The sequence below is a fragment of the Pelophylax lessonae genome (genome assembly GCF_965119305.1).
Source record: "Pelophylax lessonae genome assembly, chromosome: 9".
In the NCBI taxonomy this organism is placed as follows: domain Eukaryota; kingdom Metazoa; phylum Chordata; class Amphibia; order Anura; family Ranidae; genus Pelophylax; species Pelophylax lessonae.
The window spans coordinates 259,119,602-259,135,546 of NC_138776.1; the positions used below are offsets into that span (position 1 = coordinate 259,119,602).

General features: G+C 40.2%; 2 protein-coding genes across 2 annotated transcripts in view; both read left to right on the forward strand.

Moving 5' to 3' along the window:
• The window catches only part of LOC309564412 (uncharacterized protein), a 1,531,146-nt gene that overhangs the window by 350,734 nt on the left and 1,164,467 nt on the right, over nucleotides 1-15,945 (forward strand).
• Nucleotides 3,838-9,946, forward strand: LOC309563441 (uncharacterized protein; the record flags this gene model as incomplete). Its single annotated transcript, XM_082267834.1, has 5 exons — nucleotides 3,838-3,873; nucleotides 6,405-6,554; nucleotides 6,672-6,719; nucleotides 7,108-7,249; nucleotides 8,488-9,946. The coding sequence occupies 5 exons, from the start codon at nucleotides 3,838-3,840 to the stop codon at nucleotides 9,858-9,860; spliced, it is 1,749 nt and encodes a 582-aa protein (XP_082123960.1). The 3' UTR covers nucleotides 9,861-9,946.

The window sequence follows — 15,945 nt, forward strand, 5'->3', positions numbered from 1 at the left end:
TACTCCACAGACTTTCCCTCCACAGACTGACACCCGTTCTCTGAGTATCCTACACTTAGGTGGCCCCCCTCAGGTCAGGCCCCCTAGACGCGATCCCCTGTACTCACGATACTGTTTTCTGAAAGTCTCCAGTGCCTCTACCCCTCCAGTCAGTTCTCCTGGACCTCTGGGTTCAGTTCCTTTCTTCCTGGTCCCCAGGCCGACTGCCTATGACTGCGTGCCACTACTACAGAGGAGGAGGCAGCCACCACTCTCCCTCCAGGACCCCACTCACCAGCCAAAGACCCCGCAGTACATGTGCTCTTGGCTTTTATACAGTATCCCATAATGCACCGAGACAGCCAGTCTCTGCCAATCACTGGGACTGTATCAAAACCTGTGTACCCATCGGTCAGGTTTACTGCCACTGTCCAACATGCCTCCCTATTGGACCAGTGTGGAAACACTCTCGACTCAATCAATCGCATACTGAGGACACTGAGCAGACCTAACTCACAGATCCTGCTCTCTGGAAGGTAGAAAGAAAATATACATTTCCCTGCTGCTCCTCTGATAGGCAGACAGACCCTAAACTATACTCACTCTCTAGCACCTACCTAGGAGGGTGCTACAATAGTAAAAATAATTAAACTCATCTTTGGTCCATGCAGATGAAATCCAATCTGGTATCAGAGTCACTGGCTCTCATAAATGACCCTTCATAGATATGGTGGTGAGGAGAGCTACTGCTGGCAAATTACAATTTGATAGACACCAAATATGATATAGCTCTTATATATATATATATATATATATATATATATATATATATATATATTCTCCTTAGGAGATTCAATGTGTGTCAGTCAACCTCTAGACCTCGTAACATAGACATGTTTGGTATTTACAGTAACTGGTTGCTATTTTCTTATACAATAATGCAACTATAGATTTGTATCAATAAAAATATGGATTTCCCTGCTGCTCCTCTGATAGGCAGACAGAGCCAAAAACTATACTCTCTCACTAGCACCTACCCTAGGAGGGTGCTACATTAATAAATAGACCCCATCGAATTGTTTTGTGTATAGTGTGTCAATGGAAAAGTTTAGTTTACAAGTCCATACCCAGTGAAGGGACTGGCCTCAGGTGATGAGCGATGAAACAAATCCTACTACATAAGTTGTACCTGTTTATCTGCAGTCTTCTCTTCTCTACAGCTAGTCAAAGTGCTGAATTTGTAAAGCTTGCCTGAGCTTTCAGAAAGCAGAGGGCGGGGAGCTCTGCAGAGCTCATTGAGAGCTGATTGGAGAGAAGGGACACCTCCTTCCCCCTTCAAACAGCACACAGGAACTGAGCTGAGGATGTCAATCACTGGTTGTGTGCTTGAGCTCCCTCCCCTGTCACCTTGTTTTTTTTCTTGATATCAGGAAATCTTGTCAGAAGTGACTCATGCCGATAAAAGAGGAACGAAGCAGCAGACAGAAATGACACTCAGCTTAAAGCTCCAAAATGCTGGAGGAGACAAAAAAAAAAATCAATGATTCTCTATGGAGACGGTTCAAATCTCCTGAAGCGAAACATCTGAAGCTCAAAAAAGTTCTGAAGTTGTTTTTGTAGCTCGAATCGGGCAGATTTGAGCATTTTGGCGCGTTTCTATCCCCATAGAAATAAACGGAAATGCACCATTCGCGTGCTTTGCGCTTATGGGCGTTTTGTCGTGCATATTTGCACGATTTTCTGCTCAAATGAAAAAAATGTAAAAAAATTAATTAGTAAGAGTATGAATAAATAAATGTAAAATAAATACAGAAATAACAAAAATCTTTATAAATAATAAATAAAATAAATGAATAATATGTAATAATACATTAAAAAAAATGATGTGATGTGTACAATACACCTAGGTAGGTATATCTCTCGCGCCACTAACTAAGTGTGGTAACACTGAATCTCTATTGACTAAAAGGGTGATCTCCTATATAAATCTTGTGAGTATATGCAGCAGCTGGGGTCAAATGGGTATGTAGAAGAAATATTTTAGCCTCTGTAGTTGTTGGCTACCACCAGCGCTTGCCTATATTATATATTGCAAACCAAAAGTGCTATGTGCATATACCATATATTCTCAATCAGTTGCAGTAAATAAAAAAGTGCATAAGTACATGAAGTAAATACAATAAATAATATTACTGTAATAATAATAATAAAAATAATAATTATTATTATTATTAATAATAATAATAATAATAATAATAATAATAATAATAATAATAATAATAAGAAGAAGAAGAATACATTATTATTATTAATAATAATAAAAAATATACAAAACAAACACCCAGCCCCCATAAAATAAATAAATTACTATAATAATAATTTATTTATTTTGTGTTAGGGTGTTTAGCTATTTATTATGTTATTTTTTTAAGGGTTAGAGGTTAAAGTTAGAGGTTAATTATTTATTTATTTATTTATTACTTAGTACTCATTTATTGAATGTATTTAATATTATTTATTTATAATTATTTTTATTTATTTGTGTATTTATTTATTTATTCATTTATTATTATTATTATTATTATTATTAACACCCTAACTAAAAAAAATAAATAAATATATTTAACCCTAACCCCAACTCCTAAGCCTAACCCTAGTCCCACAAAAGAGTGCAGCGCTCTCCTTTAAGGTTAAAGTTAGAGGTTATTTATTTATTTATTACTTAGTACTCATTTATTGAATGTATGTAATATTATTTATAATTATTTTTGTGTATTTATTTATTCATGTATTATTATTATTATTATTATTATTATTAACACCCTAACAAAAAAAAATAAATAAATATATTTAACCCTAACCCCAACTCCTAAGCCTAACCCTAGTCCCACAAAAGAGTGCAGCGCTCTCCTTTAAGGTTAAAGTTAGAGGTTATTTATTTATTTATTACTTAGTACTCATTTATTGAATGTATGTAATATTATTTATAATTATTTTTGTGTATTTATTTATTCATGTATTATTATTATTATTATTATTATTATTATTAACACCCTAACAAAAAAAAATAAATAAATATATTTAACCCTAACCCCAACTCCTAAGCCTAACCCTAACCTTGGTCACACAAAAGAATGCAGCGCTCTCCTTTAAAGAAAGTGCATTTAAATTATAGTGCATAAATAAATATCTGAAAACAGTGTACAAATCATCTATGTATAATAAATTAATAACGTGAGTCCATCTTTTCTTTTAAATATATATACAATCCGTCAATAAATGATTCAATTTCCGTGAAAAAAAGGGGGTGCAGTCCCATACACCAGAAACTCTTCAGTAATTGTCTCTGATCACCACAGTGCCCCTCCCCCCACCTATGGGTGTCTTCTCACCTGCTTGATTGGACCTCATTAATTAAATGTGGTCTATATGCGCTTTGCAGTGTTATAAGTGGCACCGCTCCCACGGGCCGTACACTCCAGAGCTGTGGCTCTCATCGTGGAGTCAATCATATAGGAGGGAAGAGGAAAGAACCATAGTGCAAATCCCTAATAAAAAGTATTTATTTCCATATAAAAACCCACTCACATTTCAGAAGTAAAAAAGGAACATTTCACAATACAATCCTCTGCATGCACACCTCCACCTTGTCCCAGCGTGATGACGTCACCGCTCACCTTACGCGTGGTGCCCAATAGGCTTTCTCAAAGGTTCAGCCTGGGGTCTATTTATTAGCATAAAAAAGATATAAATAAGACATAACATAAAGAAATCCTTATAAATAAAAATACTAAAATGATTGCATTCCATTATTTTTATGGAATACTTCGCTTTCTGTGAGGAATCATTTATACAACAATGAAGAAGCCGTATGAAGGGACAACAGAGGCTGCAGTATTTATATTCCCCACCAAGAGGTGATCTCCTTTATTGTCAGTGGAACGCAGAGACAGGAAGTGATGTAAGGTGAAATAGGAAATTCGAGGTCAGAGGTTATATGAGAAAATAGTAGAGAGGAGACATTGCTGGAACTGGCAGCAGAGGAGGTAATAAGATATTATTTTATATTTACACCCAGTAACCCCCCCCCCGTCATGTTCCGTCCTCGTCCTCCTTAGTCACTATGACGTCTTTTATCTCCAGATGATGATACACACATATATAGAGTATTATAATATTTATATCCAACTGTCTATCCAGAGCCTCTGGTTTATAGACCAGATACATCCTAAATATTGAACCATTTATCCAACTGTCCATCCAGAGTCTCTGGTTTATAGACCAGATACATCCTAAATATAGAACCATTTATCCAACTGTCTATCCAGAGCCTCTGGTTTATAGACCAGATACATCCTAAATGTAGAACCATTTATCCAACTGTCCATCCAGAGCCTCTGGTTTATAGACCGGATACATCCTAAATATAGAACTATTTATCCAACTGTCCATCCAGAGCCTCTGGTTTATAGACCAGATACATCCTAAATATAGAACCATTTATCCAACTTTCCGTCCAGAGCCTCTGGTTTATAGACCAGATACATCCTAAATATAGAACCATTTATCCAACTGTCCATCCAGAGCCTCTGGTTTATAGACCGGATATATCCTAAATATAGAACCATTTATCTAACTGTCCATCCAGAGCCTCTGGTTTATAGACTAGATACATCCTAAATATAGAGCCTTTTATCCAACTGTCCATCCAGAGCCTCTGGTTTATAGACCGGATACATCCTAAATATAGAACCATTTATCCAACTGTCCATCCAGAGCCTCTGGTTTATAGACCGGATACATCCTAAATATAGAACTATTTATCCAACTGTCCATCCAGAGCCTCTGGTTTATAGACCGGATACATCCTAAATATAGAACCATTTATCCAACTTTCCGTCCAGAGCCTCTGGTTTATAGACCAGATACATCCTAAATATAGAACCATTTATCCAACTGTCCATCCAGAGCCTCTGGTTTATAGACCGGATATATCCTAAATATAGAACCATTTATCTAACTGTCCATCCAGAGCCTCTGGTTTATAGACTAGATACATCCTAAATATAGAGCCTTTTATCCAACTGTCCATCCAGAGCCTCTGGTTTATAGACCGGATACATCCTAAATATAGAACCATTTATCCAACTGTCCATCCAGAGCCTCTGGTTTATAGACCGGATCCATCCTAAATATAGAACCATTTATCCAACTGTCCATCCAGAGCCTCTGGTTTATAGACCGGATACATCCTAAATATAGAACCATTTATCCAACTGTCCATCCAGAGCCTCTGGTTTATAGACCGGATACATCCTAAATATAGAATCATTTATCCAACTTTACGTCCAGAGCCTCTGGTTTATAGACCGGATACATCCTAAATATAGAACCATTTATCCAACTGTCCATCTAGAGCCTCTGGTTTATAGACCGGATACATCCTAAATATAGAACCATTTATCCAACTTTCCAACCAGAGCCTCTGGTTTATAGACCGGATACATCCTAAATATAGAACCATTTATTCATCTTTCATCTTAGTGGGGGATTGTTGCTTCCATTTGTCTCCTCACCATAACCCTACTGGCCTCTTTCATGTGATCCTGAGCACCAATCACAGCACAGATGTCCCCAGACCTATTTTGGTGGAGTTGGCTGTCGCATCAGTGTGCACAGTATATGCAGTGTCCAGTGACAACAATAGGACGGGCTCAATATAGACATTCCCGGTCACTGTGCACACAGAGCAATGTAATGTCTACATATCCTCCATCATACATGGTCAGTACTATTTAACAAAACACATTCTCTCCAATCCAGTATTTACTAGGTAATACTTCTCTATAAAGCCCATCTGCAACCATTTTTTGTTTTTAAATTTAGATGTAGGGGGAGGAAATGAAGAACCTTACTGCTTGCTAATTTCCCCAGGTCAGCTGGATAGCAAGGCAAGGGAAGTCTTCCCAACTGGGTCATATAAGGTGTCAGGATGTCACTGTCTATTTCTCCATGGAGGAGTGGGAGTATATAGAAGGACACAAGGATCTCTACAAGGACGTCATGATGGAGAATCAGCCGCCCCTCACATCACCGGGTAAGAGGAGACTTTATTGTAAAGGAGAGAGAAGTACAGAGGGTCCACCTAGATCTCCCATCATCTGAGAAACACATAGAAACAATGTATTCAGTCAGTGTGTGTGTTTCCTACAGATGGATCCAGTAATGGGAACCCACCAGAGAGATGTCCCCGTCCTCTGTATTCCCGGGATTCCACACAGGAAGATCACACCATCCCCCACCATCATCAGGTAATTGGAACTCACCATGTAGATCCAAAAATGTTTTCCAAGCTTTGAGATGACATTTTTCTCTGTAATCTTTTGTTCCATTTAATAAACATATTCTATCATTATTGGGTTCAGGGTGAGAAACTGAATAACATCAAAATTGAGGTTAAAGAGGAAGCAGATGAAATGTTGGTGAGTGGAGATCAGCAGTCCATAGAAGATGACGCTCCTCTCTATTCTTGGGATTCCACACAGGAAGTTCACAAATTTATAAATCCTGATCAGGTATAAGAGACTGAGAATGTAGACCTAAAATTAATTTTAGGATACAAGATGACATTAGTTTATGTAACCTCTTGTTCATTTTCTTTTTAAATGTGTTCTATCATAATCGGGGTTTAGGGTGAAGAATTGAAAGATATCAAAGTTGAGGAAGAGGAAGAGACATTGGTGAGTGGAGATCAGCAGAATATGGGGGAGGGTGGTTCTGTGTATTCCCAGAATTCCACACAGAAAGATCACATATATACATACCAGGATCAGGTAGATGAGATTGAGCAGAAAAAAACAAACATTGTTCTGTATATTTTTTTTTAATCTTTTTATTAGTTTTTAAACAAGAATAACAGTAGAACAGTATGAGAATACATACAAGGAAACAATGAAAAGTTCCTGGTCGATTATGCGGTTACATACTTAAAATAATTAAATCACACGTATAACCATATGAGACACGTCAACATTACGATTCATGTATAATTGATTTTTATTGGGAGTTACTTTTTACAAATGTTAACAATTATATCAATATTATACATTGATCATCTTTGGGGTTTAGGGTGAAGAACTGAACGACATCAAAGTTGAGATTAAAGAGGAAGAAGAAGAGAGGTTGGTGAGTGGAGATCAGCAGTCTATGGAGGAGGGGGAGATGATTATGAAAAGTGAACAGGAGAAATCTTCTCTACATATGGGCACAAGTAAGTAATAAACACTAAATGGAAAAATGGAGACACTGTACACCATATGAAAGGTCCATCTCCATTCCTCAATATAACGTCATGTTCCCAACAAATTAGGAGGAGATACTGTACACCATATGAAAGGTCCATCTCCATTCCTCAATATAACCTCATGTTCCCAACAAATGAGGAGGAGATACTGTACACCATATGAAAGGTCCATCTCCATTCCTCAATATAACCTCATGTCCCCAACAAATGAGAAGGAGATACTGTACACCATATGAAAGGTCCATCTCCATTCCTCAATATAATGTCATGTTCCCAACAAATGAGAAGGAGATACTGTACACCATATGAAAGGTCCATCTCCATTCCTCAATATAACGTCATGTTCCCAACAAATGAGGAGGAGATACTGTACACCATATGAAAGGTCCATCTCCATTCCTCAATATAACGTCATGTTCCCAACAAATGAGGAGGAGATACTGTACACCATATGAAAGGTCCATCTCCATTCCTCAATATAACGTAATGTTCCTAACAAATGAGGTGGAGATACTGTACACCATATGAAAGGTCCATCTCCATTCCTCAATATAACGTCATGTTCCCAACAAATGAGGAGGAGATACTGTACACCATATGAAAGGTCCATTTCCATTCCTCAATATAACGTCATGTCCCCAACAAATGAGGTGGAGATACTGTACACCATATGAGAGGTCCATCTCCATTCCTCAATATAACGTCATGTTCCCAACATATGAGGAGGAGATACTGTACACCATATGAAAGGTCCATCTCCATTCCTCAATATAACGTCATGTTCCCAACAAATGAGGAGGAGATACTGTACACCATATGAAAGGTTCATCTCCATTCCTCAATATAACGTCATGTTCCCAACAAATGAGGAGGAGATACTGTACACCATATGAAAGGTCCATCTCCATTCCTCAATATAATGTTTATTGAAGGACCACACAAAAAGTGTCAAAGGGCTGCAGGTTGGGCTCCAAGGGCTGTAGCATGTCCTTAGCCCCAACCAAGAAACGAGGTGGAGGAAGATCTCCATTCTGTATATAGTGTGATTTGGGTGTATTGTTGTGTTCTTTCTGGTTTGTATTGATTTTATTTATATAATTGCACCCCGTTCCATTGAGAAACCGTTAAGTTTTGTACCAACATACGAACCTTTAATTTAGGGAATGAAGAATACTTAACAATTAATTGAAAATTATTTCCAACAGATGGGCGCTATGTCTTGAATATTTCGGACAGACACCTTATTTTCAATTCAGATTATAATGAGGAAGATGATGACGTCACACCATATTCTCCAGGAATAAATCCCGTTACTCCAAATATACATCCCACACCTTACCAATTGGGGGGATCAATGGATCCCTCTAATCCTGAGGAATCTTCTGATCAATCACATACTGGGACTCCAGATATACATCTAAGATCTGGCCGTACAGATCCATCTAATCTCAAGAGATCTTCTTTAATCCGTGAAGGAACTCACACAGGAGAGAGCTCATTGCCTGGTTCGGTGTGTGGGAAATCATTCAGAGAAAACCGAGCACTTCTTAGACATGAAAAACGTCACACGGATGATCGTACGTGTGCAGAGTGTGGGAAAAGTTTCTATCAGAAAGGAAACCTTCTTAAACACCAGAGGAGTCACACGGGAGAGCGTCCCTTTTCCTGTTCAGAGTGCGGGAAATGTTTCATTCACAAAGTGAGCCTTCTTAAACACGAGCGAAGTCACACGGGGGAGCGTCCTTATTCGTGTTCAGAGTGCGGGAAAGGTTTCAATGATAAAGGACACCTTCTTAAACACCAGATGATTCACACGGGTGAGCGTCCTTATTTATGTTCAGAGTGTGGAAAATCTTTCATTCAGAAATGGAACCTTGTTAAACACCAGAGAAGTCACACAGGTGAGCGGCCCTATTCATGTTCAGAGTGCGGGAAAAGTTTCACTCAAAAAGGAAATCTCCTTAAACACCAGAGAAGTCACACAGGTGAACGGCCCTATTCGTGTGCAGCGTGTGAGAAATGTTTCACTACCAAACAAAAACTTCTTAAACACCAGAGATGTCACACGGGTGAGCGTCCTTATTCGTGTTCAGAGTGCGGGAAATGTTTCATTCAGAAAGAAAACCTTCGTAAACACCAGAGAAGTCACACGGGCGAGCGTCCTTATTCATGTTCAGAGTGTGGGAAATGTTTCACTCAGAAAGGGCACTTTGTTAAACACCAAAGGACTCACACAGGGGAGCGTCCTTATCCATGCTCAGTGTGCGGGAAATGTTTCATTCAGAAATGCACGCTTGTTACGCACCAGATGATTCACTCGGGTGAGCGGCCTTATTCGTGTTCAGAATGCGAGAAATGTTTCATTTCGAAAGCAGAACTTGTCAACCATCAGAGGATCCACACGGGAGAGCGCCCTTTTTCGTGTTTGGAGTGTGGGAAATGTTTCATTCGGAAATATGCGCTTGTCACTCACCAGAGGATACACACGGGGGAGCGTCCTTATTCGTGTTCAGAGTGTGATAAATGCTTCAGTAACAGAACTACACTTACTGTACACCAGAAAATTCACATGGGCTAACAAGCTTTTTTTGGGGTTCACATTGGCCTATTGGTAGCATGGGAAAGATGTGCTGAAGTGTTGAGGTAGTTGTATGCATACGGGAATTAAATGTGTAGAGGAAAAGAGATGACGGCCCGGATGCGTTTCATCACAAATTCACAAATTACTTTTCAAGTCAATCCCTTTGAAAAGTCATTTGTGACGAAACGCGTCAGTGCCATCATCTACTCATTTGGATTTGTAAAAGCTGGCTATTCACAGATGGCTCTAAGTGTTTTTACCTTAAGAATAAATCTCATTAAGCAGTATTACACTATGTTTGTGGCTTATTTCCAATGTCGGTGTGCCATCCGGAGAATGAGACCATATAATCTAGAACCCCACGAATTCATTCCATCAACCATCATCCATGATCGATCTTTTCTATTGTGGAGGAATTTTTAACCTGTATGACCCATCTACTGTAAGGCGTCTGAGGTCCCTACCATCTGGTGAGCTCATTTGCCTCTTTACTTTGGTTCTGGGTCTATCTTCACTGATAAATTTGGACACCTGAACATTTCAGCTTCACTTGGGTTTTTTTCCACGTTCGTTTACCATATTACACGATTATGGACTCGTTATTTATGATATTGTTTGATTATTGATGTTTTATCACAGTCATATATATTTACTTTATATTTAGCACTGCACTTTTTATGTGTATGTATACAAGAATTCAGTTCTAGTAGTATGGTCCAACTTGATCCCAGTCTCACACAGGCAGTGTAGCATCACTCCAAGCCTTATGCTCTCACAGGAACTCCCCACGGGTGCTCACAGCTCGGCAGCAGGCATCCAAGAGCACCAATTCAGAAGGGTAGGTAGACCGTAGGAAAGGACGCCGCTCAAACTGACCCAATGTAGGTGACCTCTGTGACCAAGCCCCAGTGGACGGGGCGTAACGCGTCAGGGGTGGGGCTGAAGGAGTATCAGCTGAGGCCATACACTGTGACTACATTGGGTCCTTTGAGCGTCGTCCTTTCCCTTGATCTACCCAAAATTGTCTATGTATTGCCATTTTTGGTCATATACACTAGGTTACCAAAAGTATTGAGACGCCTGCCTTTACACGCACATGAACTTTATTGGCATCCCAAGGCTTAGTCCGTAGGGTTCAATATGGTCCATGTATTGCCTTTTTTGGTCATATACACTATATTACCAAAAGTATTGGGACACCTGCCTTGATACACACATGAACTTTAATGGCATCCCAGTCTTAGTCCGTAGGGTTCAATATTGTCCATGTATTGCCATTTTTGGTCATATACACTATATTACCAAAGTGTTGGGACACCTGCCTTTACACGCACATGAACTTTAATGGCATCCCAGTCTTAGTCCGTAGGGTTCAATATTGAGTTGGCCCACCCTTTGCAGCTATAACAGCTTCAACTCTTCTGTGAAGGCTGTCCACAAGGTTTAGGAGTGTGTCAATAGGAATGTTTGACCACTCTTCCAGATGCGCATACGTGAGGTCGGGCACTGATGTTGGATGAGAAGGCCTGGCTCACAGTTTCCGCTCTAATTCATCCCAAAGTTGTTCTGTCGGGTTGAGGTCAGGAACTGGCTCTGTGCAGGCCAGTTAAGTTCCTCCACCCCAAACTCGCTCATCCATGTCTTTATGGACCTTACTTTGTGCACTGGTCCAAATCATTTGGTGGAGGAGGGATTATGGTGTGGGGTTGGGTTTTGCCCCCTTAGTTCCAGTGAAGGGAACTCTTAAGGCATCAGCATACCAAGACATTTTGGGCAGTTTCATGCTCCCAACTTTGTGGGAACAGTTTGGGGATGTCCCCTTCCTGTTCTAACAAAACTGTTATAGTATGTCAGATGCATCATGTGATCAGTCCCTTGATTGTTCATGTCAGTGCTGCAAAACTGATAATGTAATACTGTAATCCTCCCAATCATTGCTTTAGCCAATATCAGTGGCACACCTAGCATAGATTACACCCAGGACGGATGTAGGGGTGACATCATCACTGTGCTGTACATAGCCTGTGCAGAGAGCAGAGCTGGGGGAGGAGCCCATAAAGCCCCTCCCACTACAATCTGGAGGGGCGGAGACCAGATCAATCACCCTGCCCACAAAAAGATAGCAATAGCAACCGGTCTTTATTACAGAAAGAATCACATTGGATTATTGCACAGATCTGGAAAAAATACAAAAAGCACAAGAAGATTCGAAGAATTCACATAGAGTTCACCAATAAATATTTCCTATAAACTCTGTAATTTTAACTATGTTCCTGTTTTTTTTTTATATTTATATTCACAACTATTATATTTTACTTTTGTATGCATTTTATATTCGTATGTGCAGCTTTCTTTGGCCCCAGTTCACTTGGACTATAGCTAAATGAAGACCAGGTGCCCTCATGCAATGAAATTTCAAGTAAACATTCTAACAAAAGTGTAATACATTTTTAATAATTTTTGTAATCTCAATGTATCGTTCTGTTTCCTTCCTAAAGAACGGGGTTCTTTTTAAAAACCCCGAAAGGCATTGGCTATGTTTTAGGGTTTTCTATTTACCAATAAACATATGATTGTTCTACTAGCCCCTTAGATTTAATCTCTTTTAGTTATGACGCTCTCCAATTCTTCGACATCCGAATGGTCCCACCTTAAAGTGGATCTTCACCACCATGAAGGACTTTCATCTTATCCACCCCTCCTCCCAACTGCTATCTGACTAGGGCTGTGGGTTTTTTTTTTTGTTTCTTTCCTATTTTTTTTAAACAAACCAGTGTGCCCCCCCCATCTTTGTACATCATTCGCCTAGGCCAACGACGTGCATTGTCCTTCCTTTGCCTATTGGAATATGCACATCACATATTTCAGTAGGCAAAGCGCTTCAATCCCAATGGTGTTGGCTGAACGTGGAAGAGACGCCGGGTCTCTTGACGATATCATAAGCAATATGGTGGCACAGGCCAAGAGGTGGCAGAGAACTAGAGGATCTCAGCAGGAAAAAGCTGGGCTTACACGGATCACTGGAGACACAGAAGTGCACAGGTGTTATGAGGATCACTAGCGACATCGGAGTGTAAAGAGGTTACAGGAATCCCTAGAGACATCAGAGTGTAAAGAGGTTACAGAGATCCCTGGAGACTTCGGAGTGTAAAGAAGTTACAGGGATCCCCAGAGACAGAAGAGTGTGAAGAGGTTACAGGGATCCCTAGAGACATCAGTGTATAAAGAGGTTACAGGTATCCCTGGAGGCAGAAGAGTGTAAAGGGGTTACAGGGATCCCCCCGGGACAGAGGAGTGTAAAGAGGTTACAGGGATCCTCGGAGACAGAAGAGTGTAAATAGGTTACAGGGATCCCCGGAGACATCGGAGCGTAAAGAGGTTTCAGGGATCCCTGGAGACATTGGAGCGTAAAGAGGTTACAGGGATCCCCGGAGACATCGGAGCGTAAAGAGGTTTCAGGGATCCCTGGAGACATTGGAGCGTAAAGAGGTTACAGGGATCCCTGTAGACATCTGAGCGTAAAGAGGTTACAGGGATCCCTGGAGACAGAAGAGTGTAAAGAGGTTACAGGGATCCCTGGAGACATTGGAGCATAAAGAGGTTACAGGGATCCCTGGAGACATCGGAGTGTAAAGAGGTTACAGATATCCCCGAAGACATTGGAGCGTAAAGAGGTTACAGGGATCCCTGGAGACATCGGAGTGTAAAGAGGTTACAGGGATCCCTCGAGACATCAGAGTGTAAAGAGGTTACAGGGATCCCTCGAGACAAAAGAGTGTAAAGCCTTGTACACACGGTCGGGTTATCGGATGAATTTATGTCCGTTCTTTTGTTGCATGCTCGTCTCATAGGGAAAGTGAAGAGTTACTTTCATATGAAAATTCTCGTACAACAGAATTCAACTTTAGAAGTGATGTCACGTGTTGAATTGTTTTGTATGCATTTTTTCATTTACGAGCATGCGTAGTCTTGCTCTTACAATTTTTTTCAGACAAAAACTTTACCAAGAAAACGTAAATCAAACGTTAAGTTTGCGTACGATAAACATTTTATAGCCTGCACATTCTGTTTTTGTCATAGAAAAATTCGTAATTGACTGTGGAAAGCACTGTACTAACGATCCAAAAATCGGCAGATCGTTCATCGGATGAAATTTTACTTCCGATTTTCTTAGTGCAGAGGGGTTACAGGGATCACTGGAGATACAGAAGTCAATGGAGACAGAGGAATTACAAAGATCCCTGGAGACACAGGGGTTACAAGGATCAACGAAGATACAGAAGTCATGGAGAAGAGTGCTCAGGGGTTACAAGGATCACTGGAGATACAAAAGTCACTAGAGACACAGGAGTGCTTAGGGGTTACAGGGATCACTGGAGATACAAAAGTCACAGGAGTGCTCAGGGGTTACAGGGATCCCTAGAGATACAGAAGTCACTAGAACACAGGAGTGCTCAGGGGTTACAGGGATCACTAAAAATACAGAAGTCACTGGAGACAGAGGAGTGCTCAGGGGATACAGGGATCACTGGAGACACAGGAGTGCTTAGGGGGTTACAGGAATCACTGGAGATACAAAAGTCTCTAGAGACAAGAGTGCTCAGGGGTTACAGGGATCACTAAAGATACAAAAGTCACTAGAGACGCAGGAGTACTCAGGGGTTTCAGGAATCAACCAAAGGGAGTTACAGGGATCACGATATATAGAAGGCAGTGGAGACAGAGAAGTGCACAGGGGTTACATGGATCACACTAGAGACATAGAAGTCACTAGAGACACAGGAGAGCTCAGGGGTATAGGGACCACTGGAGATAAAGTCATTTAAGCCCAGCCCTTTAAACTCAGATTAATGAGGAGTATTGTCTCTTGATTGGCTGCAGCACCAACACCATGGAAAAAAAACAGAAGTCTTGGCAGCTGCACAAGAGAGAAGACCTGACACTGCTTTCCTGAAGAGGTGAGTTTTACACTCCCTAACGATGTTGTATGATAGATAGGAATCTTTTTTGCAGTGAGGGTCTCATCAACCTTGACCAAATCACCAACTTATTTGTGGAAATCCAGCCCCACCCCTGCAGAAAACCTCTACTCTGCTCGACATATTCTTTTCCCTTTTCCTCCATGCATGGTTCCAGACCATTAGTGGACAAACTGCCTTCTCTCAAACTCAAATATTGAAATTTTACATTCATCAATCCAGAACACATGCTGACATTTTTCCACACCCCAGTGCTGTTGTTTTGGTGCTTTGAGGAGTCTTTTGGCTTTGTTGTGATCTCCAGGGAATGGTTTTGTGGTTGATCTTCTTCCATGAAGATCACTTCTGATGAGACTTCTCTGCAGTGTAGATGGGTGCACCAGGGTTGCCAAGTTCTGAACTAACAGCAGTGCTGGCCATAGGTTATTATTACCCGTTGGGTATAGGTTTTATTCCAGAGCCGGGCTACATGCCTACAATGATCTCACGATTACTATAATAGTTACTAATGCCATTCCGATATTCCAGTCTATTACTTAAAGAGGAACTGCATTGCATCTGGGCACCACAAATCAAAAACGTTATTTAATTAATTTTTAGTTTTAAAACAAACTCCTCCATCCATGTCTCCATGCTTTACTTTGGTGAGAAATAATAACAAAAAAAAAAAAAATGCCCCCGTGGCCATCTTGAGTAAGGGCAGATGATTCATGTATCATTTACTTCCTAGAATCCGTCTCAGGCATTGGCTGAGCCGAGAACCCTCACTCCCCTCCTCAAGACTCCTGGGATGTATGACATCATTTGCCGAGGCATGGAAACCAGGAAGTAACTAAAGAAATGCAAAAAAAAGTGTAAAACAAGTAAATATGATATACTTTCCTATCTATTTACTAATGCTAGTAGCATAAGGATTAAAAATAGTCCATGTTGATTGAGAGAGTGAAGTTCCACTTTAAAGGTTTTATTTTAACTATATTAAATGCCTTAGACTTTCTGTCGAGCGATGTGTATGTGATTTATTTGCATATATGTATATATATATATACGTTTTTTATAATAATGTTGTATTTCATAATTAGCAAGCATATGTTTTTCATTCT